Source organism: Pituophis catenifer, unplaced genomic scaffold, assembly GCF_029215685.1.
Source record: "Pituophis catenifer annectens isolate HBS135680 unplaced genomic scaffold, rPitCat1.0.hap2 SCAF_7, whole genome shotgun sequence".
NCBI classification, from domain to species: Eukaryota; Metazoa; Chordata; class Lepidosauria; order Squamata; family Colubridae; genus Pituophis; species Pituophis catenifer.
This window is the reverse complement of record NW_027256887.1, coordinates 88,939,778-88,962,317: the sequence shown is the minus strand read 5'-3', so window position 1 is coordinate 88,962,317 and position 22,540 is coordinate 88,939,778. Positions and strand designations below refer to the sequence as shown.

Below are 22,540 nucleotides of genomic sequence, written 5' to 3'. Positions count from 1 at the left end.
ATTTTTGGCAGGAATTTTTGAAGTCATTAGGCACCATCCAAGGTCTAAGTTCCTTGTACCATCCTCAGACTAATGGTGCCTGTTAACTTACCAACAATGTATTGGAATAATACCTTTGATGTTTTATCAGTTACCAGCAAGACAATTGGACAGAGCTATTCCCATTTGCAGAAGTAGCTTATAACAATATAGTACATAGCAGCACTGGCTTTGCAAAGTAGAGACTTTGTAGCCATGTCGGAACTACCACAAGAGGCACCTATGCCTTTCCCTAACAGGATGGATAAATCAATCGCAAACTACTTGGCCATTGTTCTGTCAGGTATTGGACAAGGCTAGGGAAACTTATGAAAAATATGCTGATAAAAATGGCCCCAAAAAGGAGTTTCATGAAGCTTATTTCTCTACAAATATCTGCATTCTAGGCAACCTCTGAAAAAGCTTGGCTCTAAATCTGTGGATCCTTTCCCCATCGTAAGGATTACAAATCCAATAACTGTTGAACTTAAATTACCAAAGAACCTTAGAAGGATTCATCCCGTCTCCCATTGTAGTCTGCTTAAATCGGACAAAACCTCGCCCGCCTGCCTGCAGAGACCCCTTTCCTTCTGAGTCTTTCGGGTTATTTAAGATATTTCAGGAAGCTCTAATTGGTTTGTGTGCCACGGTGATGCCGCATGGTTCTAATGGTCTGTTGGTGGTTTCAGAGATGTTTTTGATGTTGGAGTGCCATATATCTCCCATAGGGAACATTCTCAATGCTGCCACAATTGGTTCATTTTGGATTTGGTTCAGTTTTTTGGCAATGAGCACCGGGAGTCCTCTCAATGAATGAAAACACACAAGAGAAAAATTCAGAAGCATCATCTGCCCTCGGATTAGAGTTTATTGATTAGTGACACCACATGGAAAAGAAAGTCTGATGCACAATCTTGTTCTGTGGGTCAGCAGGCTGATGTTGTAGTAGCCAGGGAGATTCTGGCTTCCAACCTTCAAGGTGCTTCCAGCTACATTCAGTACACAGCCATCTTGCACAGATAGGGCTGTTTGACACAACAAAACTGGAGACTCCAATATTTATAGTCTAGAAGAAATCAGATAATTGATTGGACTTTTGTTGCAATTTTATTGTAACAATCTTATAATTTGTACCTAAGAAAACAGTATTTTGTCACAAAGGATTAACTTTTTTGGATAGGAACATTTAAACATACTTTTGCCATTATAGTTTACAGGTAGTCCTCAACTTACAACCATTCATTTAGTGACCATTCAAAGTTACAACAGCACTGAAAAAAATGGTTTATGACTGGTTTTGACTGTTGCAGTACTCTTATGATCAAGTTAACAAAATTTGGACATGTGACTACTGGCATATATTTATGACTTGCAGTGTCCTGAGGTCATGTGATCCTTTTTGTAACCTTCTGACAAGAAAAGGAAATGGGGAAGCCAGATTTGCTTAACAACCTGAGACAGCTGATGCATCTCACGGGATGGCACTGCTTGGTTTCTATTCCTCTGAGTTCCATCCCTGCGTTCCTGCCCCCCAGTTACTGATGTCAGGCTGTCAGCTTGCAACGTGTAGCTTAGCAAAAGGGCAGTCATAACATGAGTGTTGTTGAGATCTTCAGAGAAAGGAGTGAGGAAGGACAATAGGTGGCATTACACCAAGGGCAAAATGAATATGTCCCATTCTGATGATCTTGGAATTGAGATCATCAGTGAGCTTCATTGAGCTTAACTGGGTTCAGCTTCTTTCAAGGCCTCAATACAGGTTTTATGAGTTTCCTTCTCACACCTAAAAAACAACGCCATCACTTCAGTCTAATATTGAACTCTCCAGGGTCAGGACTTGGAAGAGGGGGTAAAGCAAAAGTAGGCAAGATGTTAAAAGAGGAAAAACATCTCTCTGCATCCCATTGTGGCTGGGTGAGCTTTTTTTGCTCAGTCAATTAAGGTCTTAACTGGATTTGTGCAATAAACTGACCCTCTGGCTAAGTAAAGTTTGCACATCTTCGTAAACCATGGAAAAAAATTAATCCAGGTCTAAGCTAACAAAACTAACCCGTGTCTACCCGGGTCAGTTGGAATGCCAGCAGCTACAATTTGAAGAATATGCAAAGCTCAGTTAGGTATTTTATTAGATTTTGTGCATGTCTATGGGGCTGTGGATTAACATGCTGTCCAAACCCACTTTGGCAGTAAGCTTTTGTTCCACGTTTTGGCCAATTCAGAATTCTGTTGGAATTCCAAAAAGCCACCAAGTTTTTCAGGAAGTCTTCAGTAATTGATTTGATAGGTGAATGTCTATGGAGATTCTCAATCATCCCGATCACGGTTGTCCCAAAGTTGTGCTTTTTCCAAATGCAACTGGAATTCCATGATGAACTAAAGAAGCTTCTTCAATGAGAAGGGAAACATTATCAAACAGAAGACCAAGAAAGAGCAGTTGCCTTTTGAGGGGGGGGAAAACCACCTTTGGGACTATTTGATAAGTGGTTCCTCCTAGCAGCATGGAAGATAGTGATCTTCCTATGTATGATGGAGATAATGGCAAAGGTGTTTGCTTTGGCTACCACCTAACATGATTGCCTTCTACTGCAGGGGTGGAGAATGATAGCCGTGCCTCAGGTATTCTGAGAGTTGAAATCCACAACTCATAAAGGAGACACTATTCCCCACCTCTACTCAACTGGATGGTTGCATACACTCTTTAGAGTCATTAGTGATAGAAATGATCCCTAAGTTTACATAAATTACTAAATAGGATTCATTCAGAAACAAAGCCCACGCAGTCTCTGACTTCATGCATATTGGCTGTGGAGGATTGGAAGATTGTGTTTTTTCACACATCTGGAGAACATATGCTTGAGAAGTCTGATATACTAGAACAGAATACCTTCTTACCATTGCCATGTATCTGGACACAATCCCCTTTGTAGGTGGAAGGTTCAGAGGGTGCCCAAGGAACGTACTCCACCACGGCTGCGTCTAACCATCTGAATCGTGTCTGTAGAGAGAGAAAGCAACATCTCCCCAAGTGTTTTTCTGAATTTTGCAGAAATGAGGATATTTCTTCTCAAATGTACTTCTCAACAGCCAAAGGGTCAAATGTAAGAGGAATCAAGTTGTCCTAGGGGACAACAGGTTAAGTATATGCCAGCAGTGTGCTTCAGCTACCAAAAAGGAGCCTGGTTTAGCTGAACAGATAGAAGCACTGTAATTTAACACCAGCTGTCTGCAATTAAAGTAAGATCGAATCCCGCCAGGCTCAAAGTTGACTCAGCCTTCCATCCTTTCTAAGGTAGGTAAATTGAGGACCCAGTTTGTGGGGGCAATAAGCTGACTTTGTATAAATATACAAAAGTATGAAGGCTATTGCTTAACGCACTGTAAGCCGCCCTGAGTCTCCAGAGAAGGGCGGCATAAAAATCAAATTAAAAAACAAAAAACAAAAAAGTGATAGACCAAGATAGGCTCAAGATCAGAAAAGGTTGATAGCATTGCTTAACACTGCACTAGTGAGGCCACACTTAGAATACTTAGAATCCAGTTCTGGCCACCACGATACAAAAAAAATGTTGAGACTCTGAAAAGAGTGCAGAGAAGAGCTAGAAAGATTAGAGGGTGGGAGGCTGAAACATGATGACCACTTGCAGGAACTGAGTATGTCTATTTAACAAAGAGAAGAATTAGGGGTGATGTGATAACAGTCTTCCAATATTCGGGGGACTGCCACAGAGCAGAGGTGACTATTCTTCAAAGCACCTGTAGGTAGGACAAGAAGTAATGGGTGGAAGATTATCAAAAAGTAATCCAACCTAGTGTGAAATTTTCTGACAGAACAATGAATCAATAGAACGGCTTGCCTCCAGAAGCTGTGTGTACTCCATTGCTGGAGGCTTTCAAAAATAGACTGAACAACCAATTGACTGGGCTTCTACTGGGCTTCAAACAATTGATAGGGCTTCTACTTTGAGCAGGAGGTTGTACTAGAAGACCTGAGATCCCTTCTATCCCTAGGGTTCTATATTCTACATTCTGTTCTAAAACATGAGAGAATAAATTCAGGCTCAGGTGATTACATGCATACAGAGTTTCAGGGAAACTGAAAAATATAAGTCCAGTCCAGCACAATACCACTGAAAAAGAAACAAGAAATCCAGCATGGTTACACAAATATCTCTCCAATAAACTGAAAGACAAAAAGGACAAGTACAAAAAACGTAAGGAGGGACACACAACTAAGGCAGAATATCAGCAGATAGCCCAAATCTGCAAAGAGAAACTCAGGAAAGCAAATACTCAAAATAAACAAAGACTTGCAACAAAAGTCAAGGATAATGAAAAAAGTTTCTTTCAACATACACGTAACGGTCGGTTCACCAAAGAGAAGAAGGCAAGGAAGTAACAGGCAGTAGAGAGAAAGCAAAGTAACTTAACTCATTCCTTGCATCAGTCCACACGAAAAGAAACTATAGCCCAACCTACCAAAAACGTAACCATAAAAGGCAGACTAGAAATAAAAATTAAAAAAAACAAAATGGTAAGAGAACACCTGTCTGATCTTCATGAATATAAATCACTGGGACCTGATGGATTATATCCCAGAGGTCTGAAGCTGCTGGCTTATGGTTTTCTCAGAACCATTGTACCAAATCTTTCAAAAATTCTGGAGCACTGGGAAACTACCAGTGGGTTGAAAAAGAGCTGATGTGGTTCTCATCTTTGACAAAGGAAAAAAAACAGATCCAAGAAATTACAGATCAATCAGCCTAGCATCAATACCTGGGAAGACACTGGAAAAAATAAGAAGAAAACAGATCTCCAAACATTAAGAAACAAATAAAGTTACAACTAGAGGCCAGCATGGGTTTGTTAAAAACCGGTCATGCCAAATCAATCTTATTTTATTCTTTGACTAAATTAGCAGAGCAGCAAAATGCTCTGAACATAGTATACTTAGACTTCAATAAGGCATTTGACAAAGTAGACCACAACCTACTTCTTGGTAAGCTAGAAAAATGTGGGATAGACAGCATCATCACCATATGGATTTGTATCTGGCTGACAAATGTTACTCAATGAGTAGTCCTTAATGATACCATATCCACATGGAGGGAAGAAAGCAGTGGTTCCATTTTACGCTCAGTACTTTTCAGTATTTTCATAAATGATTTAGATGAGGGAATAGGAAAACTCATCAATTTTGCAGATGACACTAAGGTGGCAGGAATAGCCAACACCCCAGAATGCAAGCTTAAGATCCAAAAAGATCTTGATAGACTTGAACAATGGGCCTATCCAACAAAATGAATTTTAATGTTCAGAAAAGTAAGAATTTACACCTAGGCAAAAATCCCCCCAAAGGTACAAGTACAAATTAGGCAAAACCCGGCTCAAAAACAGTAATTGTGACAGGGACCATCCTTTAGTCAGACCACACCTGGAATCCAACATTCAGTTTGGGTCACCACATTACAAAAAAAATGTTGAGACTTTGGAAAAGTCTCCAAAGTGCAAAGAAGAGCAGCTAAGATGATTAAAGGCCTGGAAATAAAAATATATGAAGCTTTCAGGAATTGGGCATGATCAGCCTAGAGAAAAGAAGGAATAGGGATGACATGATACCAGTATTTGGGTATCAGAAGATTGGGCCAACCTATTCTGCAAAGCACCTGAAGGCAAGACAAGAAGCACCAGATGGAAACTAATCAAAGAAAGAAGCAACCTGGAATTAAGGAGAAACTTCCTAACAGTGAGACAAATAAGTAGTGGAACGGATTGCCTACAAAGTTCTGGGTGCTCTGTCACTGGAGGTTTTTAAGAAGAGACTGGACAATCATTTGACTAAAATGGTATAGGGTCTCCTTCTTGAACAGGGGTTTAGACTAGAAGACCTCCAAGATCCCAAGGGTGTTATTCTTTTAAGTATGGTAGCCATTGGTTTTTGGAGCTTGGTAGGTAATAAAGAAAGTTAGCAGCCAACCCATCTAGCAGTAACCAAAAAGACACTATTGCTCAGATCTGAATAAACGTGTCTGTTCTGCCCCAGCTACGGACCCCTGAGCAATAGTGTCCTTTTGGTACTCTCACAAGGCTGGCTAGGAACCACGTAGAATAAGTAAGGAAACACAAGCTGATTGCTCTTTTGGAGCAGTGTCATTTAGAGAGAATTGGGATCTGTCCCTTTGTCCATTCCAGGCTCAATCTAGACAGCATGTGTAACATAGCCAAGGTCAACTTCTTACGATCCCAAAGTTGCACTGAGATCCAAAACTGAATGTGTTGAAGGCTCTCCAAGGAACCCCCCATATACTAGGATTGCTATCATGCTCTTGTCAAGTTCTGGGGAATTGTGCCGTGATGTAAATCCAGTGACAGATTGGCTTATTCTTGTCACCTCCTCTCCCCCCTCACCCCCAGAGCTTTTCATTGTCTTCAGAGATACCACTCACTCCCTTCCCTCCCTGTGAGCAATACAACTTATACACACCTTCCCGTTTGGGATTTTGTACAATCCAATCCAGATTTTAAATAACTTTTCGTAACCGGTGAGTAGAGCAGAAGAGATAGTATCCATTTCCCGTTTGCTAAGGATGGAGGCAAGGTGGGCATATTTGCCGTAGGAATTGCATTCTGTCTGGGAGACACCAAGCAGACACAGGTTAGGGCTTCCTGCTTTAGATGCTGACCCTGTCCTTTAGACCAGGGGTCTTCAAACCTGGCCACTTTAAGACTTGTGGATATATATCAGTTATGCTGGCAAAGATAATCCATACCAGAACTGAGGACTTCAAGGTTGCCCCAATTAGCACATTCCTTCTTTGTTTCTATATTGAAAACCTGCTCCCATTCCTCCAAGAATTTGTTACCCTCACAGTAGAAGCTTTGGCAACATCCTTTCTTTGCTGTGCCCCTATGATGTTACTTTCATTGCTCCTCAGTCCTACCATTAAACAACCCTAAGCTATGCTTTTCTATACTGAGGTTTAACTATGTGAGGGGTCCTTGGTGCTCTCTGAGCTTGGTGCCAGTGATATTATCTAGTTTGAGCGATGAAACATCTGCAGGAAATAGCCAAGCTCAGAGTGTCCGCCCCGAAACGGCCAGCCATGATTGAGCTGTCCTGGGGTTGCCATTCGGGGAGGGGAGGATTCACCATCACCATGTGAGCCATCAGCTGAGAGGCGGAACGGCTGAGCACTGAGTGAACGCCAGACCATTGCTTCGTTGGGCTAGGCACTGCTGGGAATGGCCCTGGACCTACAGTCAGCTAGGAAACAGCCAGCAATCAGCTGGGAAGCGGAGACCGGCCGAAACAGCTGAGCGTCGATATCCAAAAGCCATAGGGTGGGGCAGGCACGCACGAAAACCTGCTGGGCTAAATGTGAGCAGACACCAGGGGGTGGGATAAACATACTTAAGGGGCAAGGGTTAAATTACAGTTAGCGCTGACTTTATTTTGCTATCTTGCTTGTTGGTCACTTTGTGCTAGGTTTCATATTTTCAAGAATAAATGCTTCAAACTGAACTGTGTTGTCTCAGGTTCCTAGATGCTGAACTACGGAATGTGACAGTAAGTCAGCTCTCTCTCTCTCTCTCTCTCTCTCTCTCTCTCTCTCTCTCTCTCTCTCTCTCCTCTCTCCCTCCCTCCCTCCCTCCCTCCCTCCCTCCCTCTCTCCCTCTCTCTCTGTCTTTCTCCACCCGTGCCAGCACTTTGGTTCTTTGTGGGTGAGGCTGGGGAGTTTCAGGGGATGGCTGAGAGAACAGTGACTGGGGCGGATGCTGCAGTGGTGAAGGAACCATCCGCCCTGGAAGCCTCTTCATCACAAGACGGGGCCACTCACTCGGATGTTCACCCCAAATAGCGTCAGGGCTCAGAACCATTACCAACTGTTCAAGAGGACGTAGTGAGGGATGTTGGTCAGGGAGAGGGCCCTGCAGCAGAGTGGTGGAAAAGCTCCTCGGCGGATGCAGACTCAAGGCCCCAACTGCCTATTTATTTTATTTTTATTTATTTATTTAATCTAATTTTTATTAGCCCTTCTCCTGAAGGACTCAGGGCGGTGCACAGCCAAAAATAAAACAAACACATATAACATTTAAAAACAATTTAAAAGCATATTAAATAATTTGGTCCTGACATAATTAAAAAACAAAAAGCAACCCATTAAAATTAATGTTTAGGCCAGACCAGCTTATTGGAACAATAACGTCTTGAGGGCACGTTGAAAGGTGCGTAAGTCAGGGATCATCCGTATCTCCGGAGGCAATTCATTCCAGAGGGTGGGTGCCCCCACAGAGAAGGCTCTCCCCCTGGGAGTCGCCAGTCGACATTGTTTGACCAACGGTACCCTGAGGAGTCCATCTCTGTGGGAGCATACTGGCCGGTGGGAGGCTATCGGTAGCAGAAGGCAATCTCATAAGTACCCAGGTCCTAAGCCATGGAGCGCTCTAAAGATGGTAACCAACACCTTGAATCGCACCCGGAAGACCACCAGGAGCCAGTGCAGCTCACGCAGGAGAGGTGTTACATGGGAGCGCCATGTCGCTCCCATAATCACCCATGCGGCCGCATTCTGGACCAGTTGGAGCTTCTGGGTGCACCTCAAGGGGAGCCCCACGTAGAGAGCATTACAGTAGTCCAGATGGGAATATATACCTAGCCTTTCTGGCAGCCATTTGATGAGGTGGAGAGAGCAGTGCCTGACTGATGGGGATGATGAAAGTGGGGTCATGGGGTTCAGATGGGTTTGCTGATCATGTACCTGGCTCCCTGCCACATGGCAACAGCCCTGCCCGAGCTATTCAACATTATCGCCGCGGTGGCGGTTGATACCCCCAGACTTATGGTCATGGGGGATTTCAACCTGCCCTCCGTGAGTGAGACGTCAGAGGTGGCTCGGGAGTTCATGGCTTCCATGACAGCTATGGACCTGACACAGCTAATTCATGGCCCTACCCACATGGGGGGAAACACACTGGACCTGGTTTTTGTCTCTGGACAGTGGTTGAGTGATCTTGAGAAAGGGTATATAGTCACCAAGCCCTTGCCATGGTCGGATCACTCTCTCCTTTGCCTTGACCTTCGAACCGCTGCACCCCGCTGCAGGGAGGCGGAGCCGGTAAGATGGTTCCACCCCAGGCGCCTGATGGAACCTGATAGGTTCCAGATGGAGCTTCGGCCATTCCCTGAGGCTCTGGCACACGCCTCGACTAGTGACCTAGTGGCTGCCTGGGATAGGGTGGCCGCTGGAGCTCTGGATCGGGTCGTGCCTTCGCGGCCTCTGACCCGGCGCCGATCCCACCTGGCTCCTTGGTTTACCGAGGAGCTGAGGGAGATGAAGTGCCGGAAAAGACGCCTAGAGAGTAGTTGGAGGGCCAGTCTTTCTGAATCCAACCGGACACTGGTAAGAACTCATATTAAGAATTACCTAGTGGCAATAAAAGCAGCAAAACATACATATTTTGTGCTCTTATTGCGTCATCAGATAATTGCCCGGCCGCCCTGTTTAGGGTGACCTGCTTCCTGCTCCACCAGGAAGCGTGGGAGGACCCCATGGAGGGTAGAGCCGAGGATTTTGTTCAGTATCTGTATGACAAAATCACTCAGATTCGGGAAGGCCTGGACTCCGACTGGGTAGTGTCAGGGGGGGATGACTGAGGCAGGTCTTGAGAATGTTATCTGGGATGAGTTTGATCCTGTGACCCCTGACGATGTGGACAGGATTCTGAGTGGACTGAACGCGACCACATGTTTATTGGTCCCGTGCCCCTCCTGCTAAGTGCTGGCTTCCCGGGAGGTGACGCGAGGCTGGCTCCAGGGGATTATAAATGCTTCATTGGGTGAGGGTGACTTCCCCACCGCCTTGAAAGAGGCGGTGGTGAGGCCTCTCCTCAAGAAGCCTTCCCTGGACCCGGCAGTGTTGGCTAATTATCATCCGGTCTCCAACCTTCGCTTTGTGGCAAAGGTGGTTGAGAGTGTGGTTGCGCGACAATTCCCCCAGCACCTGGATGAAACGACGTATCTGGATCCGTTCCAGTCGGGCTTCAGGCCTGGGTACAGCACGGAAACGGCATTGGTTGCATTGGTTGATGATCTCTGGAGGGCTCGGGACAGGGGTTGCTCCTCTGTCCTGGTCCTATTAGACCTCTCAGCGGCTTTTGATACCATCGACCATGGTATCATGCTGCACCGGTTGGAAGAGTTAGGGGTGGGGGGCATGTTCTCTGTAGAGGTTGGGCACCGTGTTGCGGTGGTTCTTCTCCTTCCTCTCCGACCATACACAGTTTGTGTTGGCAGGGGGACAGAGGTCTACCTCGAGGCGCCTTGTTTGTGGGGTGCCGCAAGGGTCAGTCCTCTTGCCCCTTCTGTTCAACATTTATGTGAAGCCGCTGGGTGAGATCATCCGTGGTTTTGGGGTGAAGTTCCACCAGTACACTGACGACACCCAGCTGTACATCTCCACCCTGGACCACCCTAATGATGCCCTTGACGTGATGTCCCGGTACCTGGAGGCCGTGCGGATCTGGATGGGGAGAAACAAGCTCAGACTCAACCCTTCCAAGACCGAGTGGCTGTGGTTCCCGGCAGTATAATCAGCTGGCTCCATCGCTGACTATTGGGGGCAAGATCTTGGCCCCCTCAGAGAGGGTTTGCAACTTGGGTGTTCTCTTGGATGCACGGCTATCTTTGGAAGATCATGTGACGGCTGTGGCCAGGGAAGCTTTTTATCCGGTTCGCCTGATATGCCAGTTGCGTCCCTTTCTGGACCGGGATGCCTTGCACACGGTCACTCATGCCCTCGTCACCTCCCATCTGGACTATTGTAATGCTCTCTACTTGGGGCTACCCTTGAAGAGCACTCGGAGGCTCCAACTGGTCCAGAATGCGGCCGTGCAGGTGATTATGGGGGCGACACGTCACACCCATGTAACACCTCTCCTGCGCGAGCTGCACTGGCTCCCGGTGGTCTTCCGGGTGCGATTCAAAGTGTTGGTTACCACCTTTAAAGCGCTCCATGGCTTAGGACCTGGGTATATACAAGATCGCCTTCTGCCACCAATAGCCTCCCACCAGCCAATACGCTCCCACAGAGGGGACTCCTCAGGGTTCCGTCGGCCAAACAATATCGACTGGTGACACCCAGGGGGAGACCCTACTCTGTGGGGGCACCTGCCCTCTGGAATGAGCTGCCCCTAGAAGTGCGTATGATCCCTGACCTGCGTACCTTCCGCTGCGCCCTTAAGACTCTTTTGTTCCACAGGCCGGGCTGGCTTAATATGAATTTTAAATCGGGTGTTTGTTAGCTTTTAACTTTGTGGGCCAAATTTTATATATTCGTTTTAAATTGTTTTTAAATTTTGTGAGTTTATATGTGTTTAAAAATGGGTGTACACCGCCCTGAGTTCCTTGGGGAGAAGGGCGGTATAGAAGTAAGTAAGTAACTAAGTAAGTAAGTAAATATATAAAGAAGAACTTAGCCAGAGGATTTATTCAGCCAGCCAGGTCTTGAATTGTGGCACCCCTACTGCTTAGAGATAAGGACCAGGGGGCGGGGGATGTTTGCAATTGTGCATAAACTTCCGTGAGATTAATGGGGTGTCCATTGAGAACATGTACCCCCTCCCTCCTATGAAAGACATGCTAGCTTGTTTGGCCGAGGGATGTATCTTTACCAAGCTGGATCACAGGAAGGCATATTATTGGATACAGATCAGGGATGTGTGGAAGACCGCATTTAATTGCCCATTGGGTAGTTATCAGTTCAGAGTAATGCCCTTCTGACTGCAAGGGGCTCCAGCAGTTTTCATGCAATTGATAAATGAGGATTTTTTTCACCTCATAATGATGTTTTTCCCCCCCCCCACGTCAACAGGGGGGGGAGGAGGAGGGGTTCCCTATAACATGGATTTCCTGAGTGGACGTAGCAGGCTACTGTGGAACTCCAGATGTGTCCTCCCCAATAAAGGCTGTAGCTGTAGCTTAACAGCGACAGGTGTATGATTTTTACTATTGGAAACAGTCTGATGTATTTGGGTGCGAGTTTTTTGTAGGGCACTTTCAGATTCAGGTACTTGGTGGATAGGTTTACTTTTTGGCCAACATGAAAGGGGGTTTGTGGTCGTCTCTTTTTGTTGGCTTGGGATTTGTATTTTCCCCTCGCTTTCCACATGGCCTCCCTGACTTTCCCCACACGTTACATACATGATACCCATTCCTGTAGCCCTACACCCTCTGGCTTTTGTTGGGAGCACTCAGGTATAGATATAAATTCAGTCCCAGAAAGGGGTGAATCTGGTGCTACTATGGATGGCATTGTTATACGCCACTTCGGCGAAGGGGAGCAAGTCCGCCTAGTCTGTTTGCTGGGATTTAACATAGCACCGGATGTATTGCTCCACCATTGCATTGGTCCTTTCAGCTGCTCCATTGGTAGCCGGGTAGAATGCTGAGCTCAGAACCTGTGATGACCCTATTATGGCCAGGAATTTATGCCAAAACTTGGCAGTAAATTGAACCCCCCGGTCAGACCCAATGCTTTGTGGTACCCCGTATAATCAATAAATATGTGCGATGAAAAGCTTAGCCAATTTCCTGGCTGAAGGCAACCCTGAACAAGCCACAAAATGGCCCTGTTTTGAGGAAAGGTCAATGACCATCCAGATCACCGTGTTTCCCTGACTGGCCGGTAAGCCCACAATGAAGTCCATGGCTATCTCCTCCCATAGCCTAAGAGGAGACGCCACGGGTTTTAGGAGTCCGGCAGGTTTGCCTGGCTGTTTCTTCATTGTGGCACAGGTCATGCAATTGCGCACATATTCTTTGATGTCCTTCTTGAGTCTGGGCCACCAGAACTGATGGTTGGTCAAATGTAATGTTTTGAGAAAACCAAAGTGGCCGGCCACTCAGACATCATGACACTGTTGCATCACCTCCATCTGTAGACTTTTGGGTACATAGATCTTGGTTCCTTTCCAGGCCAACCCAGCCCTGCAACTGAGGGTTTTTTGATTGGCCTGGAAACACTCATCCGTCACAAGGGCTTTCTGAATGTCTTTAGTTATCTCGGTTGTATGGGGTTTTGACTGAGCGGTGACCCCCACCTGTTGTATTCAACTACCCTCAGGCAGTGAAGCTGGAATTATGGCCTGCACTACCTCCTCATGGTCGCTGGCATATTATGGCATACAGGATAAGGCATCAGCCAGGAAATTTCTCCCACCAGGGATATATTTCAGCCGAAAGTTAAAAGCATCTGAAATATAATGCCCATCTGACCTGCTTAGGTGAGAGTTTACATGGGGTTTGGAGAGCCTCCAGATTTTTATGATCCGTTCTGACCTCGAATGGTAAGCTACCCCCCTCCAAAAGATGTCTCCATCTCAGCAATGGCCACCGTACCACAAAGGCCTCCTTCTCCCATACAGCCCATTTGCATTCAGTCTCATTCAACTTGCGGGAGGTATATGCACATGGTTGCAGATATCCCTCCTCATTTGCTTGCAAGAGAACCGCTGCCACTGCTACATCGCTGGCATCTGCCTGCACCATGAATGGCTTACTGGAATCAGCTCTCTTGCAAACAACGCTTTCAGGTTGCTGACAAGCCAATGTCCACTGTACCGGGTGACCTGGGTGCAGCTTTTGGATTAATTGTTTGGTTCTCAAAACATCTCTTAATAGAAGAGCCACACTAGCAAGGACGGGATGAACTGTCGGTAAAGGTTCACAAACCCCAAAAAGCTTTGCAGTTGTTTTCGTGTCCTTGGGGCTTGCCAGTCCAAAACTGCCTTTACTTTCGCGGAGTCCATCTCTACACCCGTTGGAGAAATGTGGAATTCCAAATAGTCTAACTACGACTTATGGAACTGTTAGCCGCTAAACTTTACATCAAATTGTCAAAATGTGGAACTCACATTTCGACAATTTGATGTAGAGTTTAGCGGCTAACAGTTTGTTTAGGACCTGGCATACTAAGATGACATGTTTTTCCATGGTTTTGGTGTAAATCAATATGTCATTCAGGTAAATGAGCACACCGTTGTATAAATGGTCCTGTAAAACTTCATTGATAAGTTGTATGAATACAGCAGATGCTTCTTGTAGGCTGAATGGCATCACCCTGAATTGATAACTTCCCAACAGGCAGTTGAACGCCGTCTTCTACTCATCGCCATGCCTGATTCGGACCCTGTTATATGCCTCTTGGAGATCCAACTTTTTAAAGACCCTGCCCTCTCAAGCAGACCAGCATCTCCTTCATGAATGGAAGGAAATATATATGCTCCACACATGCTGTGTTGATCCCCGTAAAATCAATGTACAGACGCAGCCCTCCATCCTTCTTTTCCCTGAAAAGAACCAGAACCGCTACCCTACACCTAGCCAGCCCTTGTTCCTCCCCAACCTCCTCACTGTCCGACTTTGTTGCCAGCTCCACAGGCCACCAGTGGACCACAACATTCTTTTTTATCACCTCCATTAGTTCCTGGGGGGGTCATTGAATACATTTTTGATTTTGGTAGGGCTGCCCCTGGTAGGATTTCAATAACACAATCAGTAGCATGGTGGGGCGGTCAGTTGTCACCTCGCTTATGTCATCATACATCTCAGGGAACCTGACCAGCTTCATGGGGTACTTAATTGCTGGTTGGGTGCTCTCTACCGCCTCAGGGTGTTGCTCATGTGGGGGCGAGTCAGGTCCTACCCCTATTCTCAGATGTCTACAACCCCCTCCCCACGAGATTGTCAGACCCCACTTATCAAGCAGGCTAGACCCAGCACAATTTTTTCCGTGATCCTGGGAACAACTACACAACAGATACATTCCTGGTGTGGCCCTATTTCCAAGGTTAGCAGTTCTGTGACGTGGGTCACTGGTTGGCCTCCTAACAAAGGCCCATCAGACTGATCAGCTGAACATACTCCTAGGAATTGCCAGGTCAATAAGTGAATTCCCTGGCCCTGAGCTACGGCGCGGCAGGACTGATACGCAGTCCCCAAGCCCTATTCCCTATTGTGCATATCATCAACCCAGTGACAGTGGAGCTGAAACTCCCTCGGTGAGTTTCAACCATGATCGCATTGTTGTGGCCACCATATTGACCTTTCTGACCATAACCTTTGGACACCTCTGCTCACTCCTCCCTCCCTCCTTCCCTTCCTTCCATCCATCCTCCCTCCCTCCCTCCCTTCCCACAGGGAAGCATTATGCTCAGAAAGCAATCCAATAGTCTGAGCTGGAACCGGACATCCAAACATGGAGGTGGATGGGGCTCCTCTTACCTCTGCATCGTTCCAGGTCAGTTTATTTTCGAAAAATCCGTAGCAATGCTGCTCATAAAGAAACCAGTTCAGGGGACAAGATACTGCTTCCAGGCCTGTTGGTGGAAAGAGAAGGCGTTGTCAAAGAGGAGGAGATGGGGGTCACCCACCCTGAACCCATAGATTCAAACTGAAAAGAGGGGGAGGAGAAGGGACTTGAAAAGGGGGAAGAAAAGAGACACCCTAGGAATAAGGGCAGGACGGTGCCCAGCTGGAGGGAAGCCAGGACGTGGACGGCGAGAGGCTGGGAAGACAGGTGGGGGCAGCCTCCCCTCAAGTAACAGGGTCAGAAGAAGAAAAGAGAAGAGCAACTCAACAAGGACCGATATCTGGACCAATGGGCTGGGAAGGGTCTCAGAACACCCTTTGCTTAAATACCAATGGATGGTTGGGTGGATTTTCTGCTCTTCGGTTTCACAAATTCCTTGACCCATTGTTTACTAATTCATTGTTGGTCTACTATTAATCTTGGTTAATCTTTGTTTACCTGTTGTTGATTGCTGGCAAGGGGGTATTTGGGGTTTTTGGTCTCCTTTTTTGGCTTTCTGATTGTCTCTCTTGAATGGTGTGTAAATGTTGTTTGTGCTTAGCTGAATGTTGGTGCCCAAACCCTTTGGTTAATTTGGGGTTCCTATAACCCACATAATGTCACAACACATATCTGCCAGAATATGGCTTTGATTGCATGGTTGGGCCCACATTCTGGCTCTGACTCCCATTCCTGTGAACCCCACAATTTGTCCAGGGTGAATAACATTGCCTCTAGAGCTTTTCCTGACCTTCGTCATCTCAATACTTGAAGATCTGAGGAGAGAGCTTAGCTTACATTCCATTTTGTGATGGCAATCTTTATATTTTCCTGCCATGACTGGGCATTTTCTCTCCAATTTGTATGGCTGGAACTACATCCATTTTTTGAGTTGTCCATCAGAGAATCCTAGGGCTGGAAGGGACGTCGGAGGTTTTCTAGTTCAATCTTGTGTTCAAGGCAGGACACTTTATAGCATCCCAATCAAATGGAAAACCTCCAGTGATGAAGCATCCACAACTCCAGGAGGCAAGCTATTCATTGATTAATTGTTCTCGCCGTCAAGATAGGAAACTTATTATTTCCATGCTGGATCTCCCTTTAATGAGTTTCCACCCATTGGTTCTTTTTCTGCCTTTCTATGCTTTGGAAACTAAGTCAACTTCCTCTTCTCTGACAGCACTTAAAGTACTGGAATCCTGCTATCATGTCACTACTAGTCCTCCTCTTTGCTAGACTAGACATATCTAGTTCCCTTAGCCTCATACACTTTAGCCTCCAGACCTCATACCATCTATGTGGCTCTTCTCTTTCTAGAAATGCTTCAACGTTTTTTTGCATCAACAAAGACCTACCTTGTATGAAGAAAGAGGCCACCAGGAAGCCCAAAAAGGGCACACAAAAAGAGGCGAACCCCATCTGGAAGGTAAAAGAAACAGCAAGCTAAATCAAGGAGCTGCTGTTACCAGATGTATTGATATCCTCCAGCTGTGTTTATTTCAGAAGGAGATTGGATAAATTCTAGGAGGAGGATGGGATCTCATTGACTCCTAGTCTTTCTGGCTGTTTATCCCCTCCTGAGTCAAGACTGTTGGACGAGCAGGCACAGAAACAGCCAGGAAAGTGATTGAAACCCCTCCTCAGTCAACAAGAGTGCTGATTTACCACTAGTTGGTCAAATACTTGGGAGGCGAGGGCTTGGCAGCACAAACTTCAGCTAATGACTTAATAGCCAGCTATCAATACCCCAATCAACATCTAACAAGCCACATACAATATGCACCAGATAAATACCACAACCCAAAGCCCACCCTCTGCTAGAGAGAAGTTCCCTGAAGATGGGCTCCAGCAGAAGTCCAAAAGCTCAGAAGGCAAAACCTCTGTTCCCGGCGACTGACCCAAATTAGTTCCCTCAACATTATCCTGGAACACATAGATTCACCTTCATTTGAATATCAATAAATTACAGTAGCATCCTTAACTGTCCAACAGCTTGCCACCCTCTTCTTGCTACTGAATTGCCTAAAGACTCCTGGGTTGACCTCTGTGGGACATAGAATGGTGGCCTGGATGGACTCCACTCTGTCCTTCCATCTTTCTGTTTTTAGATAATGAAAAAGAAATCTAGAGGTCCCTGAGGAACAGTTTTTCCTTTCGTTGGCCTTTTGGTAAATTGCAGAAACATAAAAAGCCACACATGAGGAGAACTTCATGAGAACCTGAACAAGTCAATCCCCCACCTGTAATACCTTGACCGGCACTGGTTTAGCTGCCTTTAAAAAAAGAAACCTGTGGTTAGCATCTCGTTATTAAATGCTATGGACCAGCCAGATGTGTCTCCTCTATCAATTGGTGGGTCCCCTCTGACGTATCCTAGAGGCTGCTTTCGGATGGAGGCTGCTTACAGGTCAGTCTTTGTATGCTGTCAGGAGAATTGTGAGCTTTTGCTCCTTCTGGGTACAATGCTGGTTCTTTCTGAACCATTTATTTATGAGTGGGTTTGGGAATAGTGTGTAAGTGTGGCAAACAGGCACTACAAGGACAAATATCTACTGAAGCCAGAAGCACATTGAGATCATTTTTTATGTGGAAATGCCATGGCTGAGCAGTGATCCAGGCAATGGGAAATAAATGATGCTGGAAAGAGAAAAACATGCACCAGCAGATTCCAAAGAGTTGACAAAAATCCTCTTGAGAGCAAAATAGACATCTAGCAGGAGTGTGTTAGTCTATGGTAGGAAAAGGAGGCTGGTATGAGGAAAGGACAAACTTTGTGCAGACAAGTTAATGGACAGGAGGTTGATATAACATCATGGAGAAAGCCAGATCAGCGCATTTTAAACCCCCTCTATGACACACCCAAAGTGACCATTTTGGAAAAAGGAGACTTTGAAACAAAGAATCCTAGAACTGGAAGAGACACTGGAGGTCTTCTAGTCCAATCCTACTCTCAAGTGCAGACCAGAGGTGGGCTTCAGCAGGTTCTGACTAGTTCTGGAGAACCGGTAGCGGAAATTTTGAGTAGTTCAGAGAACCAGTCGTAAAAATTCTGACTGGCCCCGCCCCCATCTACTCTCTGCCTCCCAAGTCCCAAGTCTCAATCATCTTTATGATACCGCATCAGCCTTCGAACCTGTGTCGTCCCAAGGCATTGGGATGGGGACTCCCAGCATTGCTAGCTGCAGGGAGAAAGGATGGGAAATATGGGGGTGCAGTCCCAATGCACATCACGAGCATCTGGTTAGGACAGACTGTCCCAAATCACAGCAATATCTCCTCTTCAGTTCATTGCTGATCAATTGACCAAGAATATCAGCCATTATATCTATGACTTGTCTTGTTCAGTAGTTTTATTTCAGGAAGAAATAACTCCATGATTCAGTCGGCAGAAGGAAGCCTCCAATCTTTTGTACTGTGGTATGCATTTCCTAAAGAAATTAGTTTCATCTGAATGAACTTCATGTCTTCAGCATCTCTACTGCTCAAATGCTTTCGTCTCACTTTGGAAGGGCACTTTTGATCACTGGTTGTCAAGCTGCTTCTTTAATAGAATAACAGAGTTGAGAGGGACCTTGGAGGGCTTCTAGCCCAACCCTCTGCTGAAGCAGCAGACACTGTGCCATTTCAGACAAACGGTTGTCCCATCTGTTCTTGAAAACCTCCAGTGATGCAGCACCCATAACTTCTGGAGTCAAGTCGTTCCGCTGGTTAATTGCTGTCACTGTCAGGAAATTTCTCCTTAGTTCTAGGTTGGATGTCGTTTTGATAAGTTTCCATCCATTGCTTCTTATCCTGCCTTCCGATGCTTTGTGAGCCCCCTCTTGTTGTAACACTGCACTACACAGGGTGTAGCCCCTAGTCCTTCTTTTCACTAGACTAGCCATGGCCAATTCAGCCTCCAGTCCCCTAACCATCTTTGTTACTCTTCTGTGCTCCCTTTCACGACTCTCCAAGAGTCCTGCCTGTTTCCTGATCCTTGGAAAAGTTCCTTTGGAAAGAAGCCGCCAAAGATTTGATGGGCTCCATCCCTATTTTCTCCTTCAGACGTTTCGTTAAGGGAGAAAATGTTGTCTCCTCCAGGAGGGCATCAGCCACCAATTTTCTGGCTGGAGTTGAATAAGACAAAACTAAAGTCAGCAACACATGGAAGACTTAATGGGCTGATTTCAGTACAGACTGTGATTTTTTTTTTAATTGCTTTTTAAAATTCCTTGGCTATCGTCCCTGTCACGTTTTGATTTTCTTTATTTTGTGGGTTTGAATTCGTAAAATTTTGTTTGACAAAGCCAGCAAGGAGAGAGAAAAAATTCTCTCCCCCCTGAGGTAAAAAAATACCTAGTCAGGGCTAAGAGTCCCTTTTTTCTGACCCTAAGTTACCCTGTATTCATAATTATCTTTACACTTATGTCTGTTATCTTATACGTGATAGATAGATAGATAGATAGATAGATAGATAGATAGATAGATAGATAGATAGATAGATAGGATTAATTAGAATAGATAGATAGTTGTGCAGAAAATGGAGGACGTGGGGTCTTGGCAGGTTTTTTAGCTATCCGTTTCACTGCCTGTAGAGGGCAGTCTACAGTGTAGTGCCTTTTAAGTCCTAGCTGGGCTCTACAGGCAGTGAAACTGACAGCTAAAAAGCCTGCCAAGACCCCGCCTCCTCCATTTTTTGGCGCGAGTCTTTTTACCTCAGAGGAGGGAGAGATTTCTCTCTCTCTTTGTCTCCTTTTCCACTTGCAGGTAAGCGGTTTTAAAAGGGGTTAAAATAAAAAACTGCCTGACTGTAGCTTCGTTGCTTGCATCCTTACGATTCATATTGATATTGGTTGTTTCCTGATTGCTTATTTGTACCCTTAGAATGTATTTTATTCTCCTCATGTACACTGATTTTATTTTTTTTAATTCATTAAAATACACAAATGCTTAATGAGCAGTGTATTGTCTGGATCCATTTGTTCATACAAAGTATTAATAAATACTGAGAGTAATAATTATAATAATAAAAACAACCATAATTAAAATACTACTAATTGCTTATTTATAATAAAATTCTTACATCATTTACTTATAATATGCAATAATGATAATACTGCTAATAAAAATAATGATAATAACAATAACTAATATTAATACTAATGTTTGCTTATATATATAATACAATTTCTTACTGTATATTATTTAAAATTTTTATATATTTCTTTTCTTATAAATATATTATTAATCTTTCATCTTCTAGTTTCCACTGCTTTTATCCAACCATTGATAGAACATAAAGAGCAGTCAGGGTTGATCTCCTCTAGGACCGACCGGTTGGATCGCCTTGCAGTCCAAGGGACTCACAGGAGTCTTCTCCAGCACCAGAGTTCAAAGGCCTCCATTCTTTGGCGCTCAGCCTTCCTTATGGTCCAACTTTCACAGCCATCTATTGCAACTGGGAAAACCATAGCTTTGACTGTGCACACTTTTGTTGGCAGGGTGATGTCTCTGCTTTTTAGTATGCTGTCTAGATTTGCCGTAGCTTTCCACCTCAGGAGCATTTATTTGTTTGTTTGTTTGTTTGTTTATTTATTTAAATTTATTTATTTAAATAAATTCAAATAAATTTATTTAAATAAATAAATAAATTTTTATACCGCCCTTCTCCCGAGGGACTCAGAATGGTGCACAGCCACAATAAAACACATATATCCATAAAATTTAAAAACAGTTTAAAACATATTAAATAATTTGGCCCTTATATTAAAAAAAACTAAAAAACAACAACAACCCCAAAAACTAAAATTTCTTTTAATTTCTTGGCTGCAGTCCCCATCTGCACTGCTCTTGGAGCCTGTCACTATCTCCATTTCTTTCCCTTCTATTTTCCAGGAATTCAGAAAAGAATTGAGAAAAGAAAATTCTTTTCTTATATATATATTATTAATCTTTCATCTTCCATTTCCTACTGCTTTTATCCAGGGGTGAAATCCAATTTTTTTTTACTACTGGTTCTGTGGGCGTGGCTTGGTGGGTGTGGCAGGGGTAGGATACTGCAAAATCCCCATTCCCTCCCCACTCTGGGGAAACTACTCAAAATTTCTGCTACCGGTTTTCCAGAACCTGCTGGATTTCATCCCTGTTTTTATTCAACCATTGATAGAATATATCCCATGTTGAAAAGTATTCTGTTTTTTCCTTATCTTTTATATTTAACGTTAATCTATCCACCTCTGCATAGTCTAATATTTTTCTGATTATATTTTCATCTATAGGTATGTCTTCATTTTCCCAAGTTGAATGCAAATACAATTCTCGCTGCCATTGACACATGTATTATTAAATATGTAGTCCCTTTGTTATATTTTTCTGGTAATATACCTAACAGAAATATTTCTGGTTTTAAATCTATATGTTGTTTTATCATTTTCTCTAACCATGTATGTATTCTCGTGCAGATTTTTTTTTGCTTTTGAATAAGTCCACCACATGTGGTAATAGGAACCTGATATTTGGTTACATTTCCAACATTTTTCGGACATATTTTTAAACATCTTTGCTAGTCTTGCTGGTGGCAAATGCTACCTATAAAATTTTATAGAAAGTTTCCTTATAGGTAGTTGCCATTGTTAATTATTAATAATATATATATTCTTTCATCCATATAGGTTATTTCAATATCTAATTCAGTCATATCTATCATAACAAATTAATATAAAAAAGTTCCAAACATTTTACTTGTCAGTAGTCCTATTTCCCAGCATTTCTCTTCCTTTCCAGCCAATAGTAAAAATTTGTTCCAGATTTCATAATACTCTGATTCATCCTTATCTTTAAGTTCCAGGGTCAGTCTGTTCATTTCTGCACAAAATAATATTTTGGATAACACTTCTTCTGTGGGAGTCTCTTTGTTTTTTCATTTTTGTGCAAAAGCTAATCTTGCTGCTGTTAGAATATGTAACATTAGGTAAATTGTGCTCTTATTGTATAGGCCCTTGATAATACCTAGCAGAAAGAATTCTGGTTTTGCTTTAATATTTTGCATTAGTATCTCCTCTATCTATTGTCTATCAGTTGCCAAAATTTTGTGGCTTTTGGGCATTCCCACTACATGTGGTAAAAGGTTTCTGGCACTATCTCACACTTCCAGCACCTCGATGAATGTTTTTTGCGTATTTTTGCTAATCATGTGGGTG

At 44.3% G+C, this 22,540-nt stretch overlaps 1 protein-coding gene across 1 annotated transcript; it reads right to left on the bottom strand.

Annotated features, from left to right (window-relative positions):
- Positions 1-1,013: 1,013 nt before the first annotated feature.
- On the bottom strand, positions 1,014-16,781 carry LOC139319808 (regenerating islet-derived protein 4-like). Its single transcript, XM_070947846.1, has 5 exons — positions 16,718-16,781; positions 15,296-15,390; positions 6,500-6,646; positions 2,911-3,013; positions 1,014-1,084 (listed from the first exon to the last, which is right to left on the bottom strand). Exons 1-5 carry the CDS (start codon positions 16,779-16,781, stop codon positions 1,014-1,016), a joined length of 480 nt encoding a protein of 159 aa, XP_070803947.1.
- Positions 16,782-22,540: the final 5,759 nt, after the last annotated feature.

Bases quoted from the DNA above. Each gene is read 5' to 3' on its own strand.
- LOC139319808 (XM_070947846.1), bottom strand. From the start codon at position 16,781: ATGGGGTTCGCCTCTTTTTGTGTGCCCTTTTTGGGCTTCCTGGTGGCC. The intron at 6,647-15,295 runs GTAAGAGGAGCC...GGTGTCTCCCAG, and splicing joins TGACCTGGAACGATGCAGAG to ACAGAATGCAATTCCTACGG. The intron at 3,014-6,499 runs GTGTGTATAAGT...CTCTCTCTACAG, and splicing joins ACAAAATCCCAAACGGGAAG to ACACGATTCAGATGGTTAGA.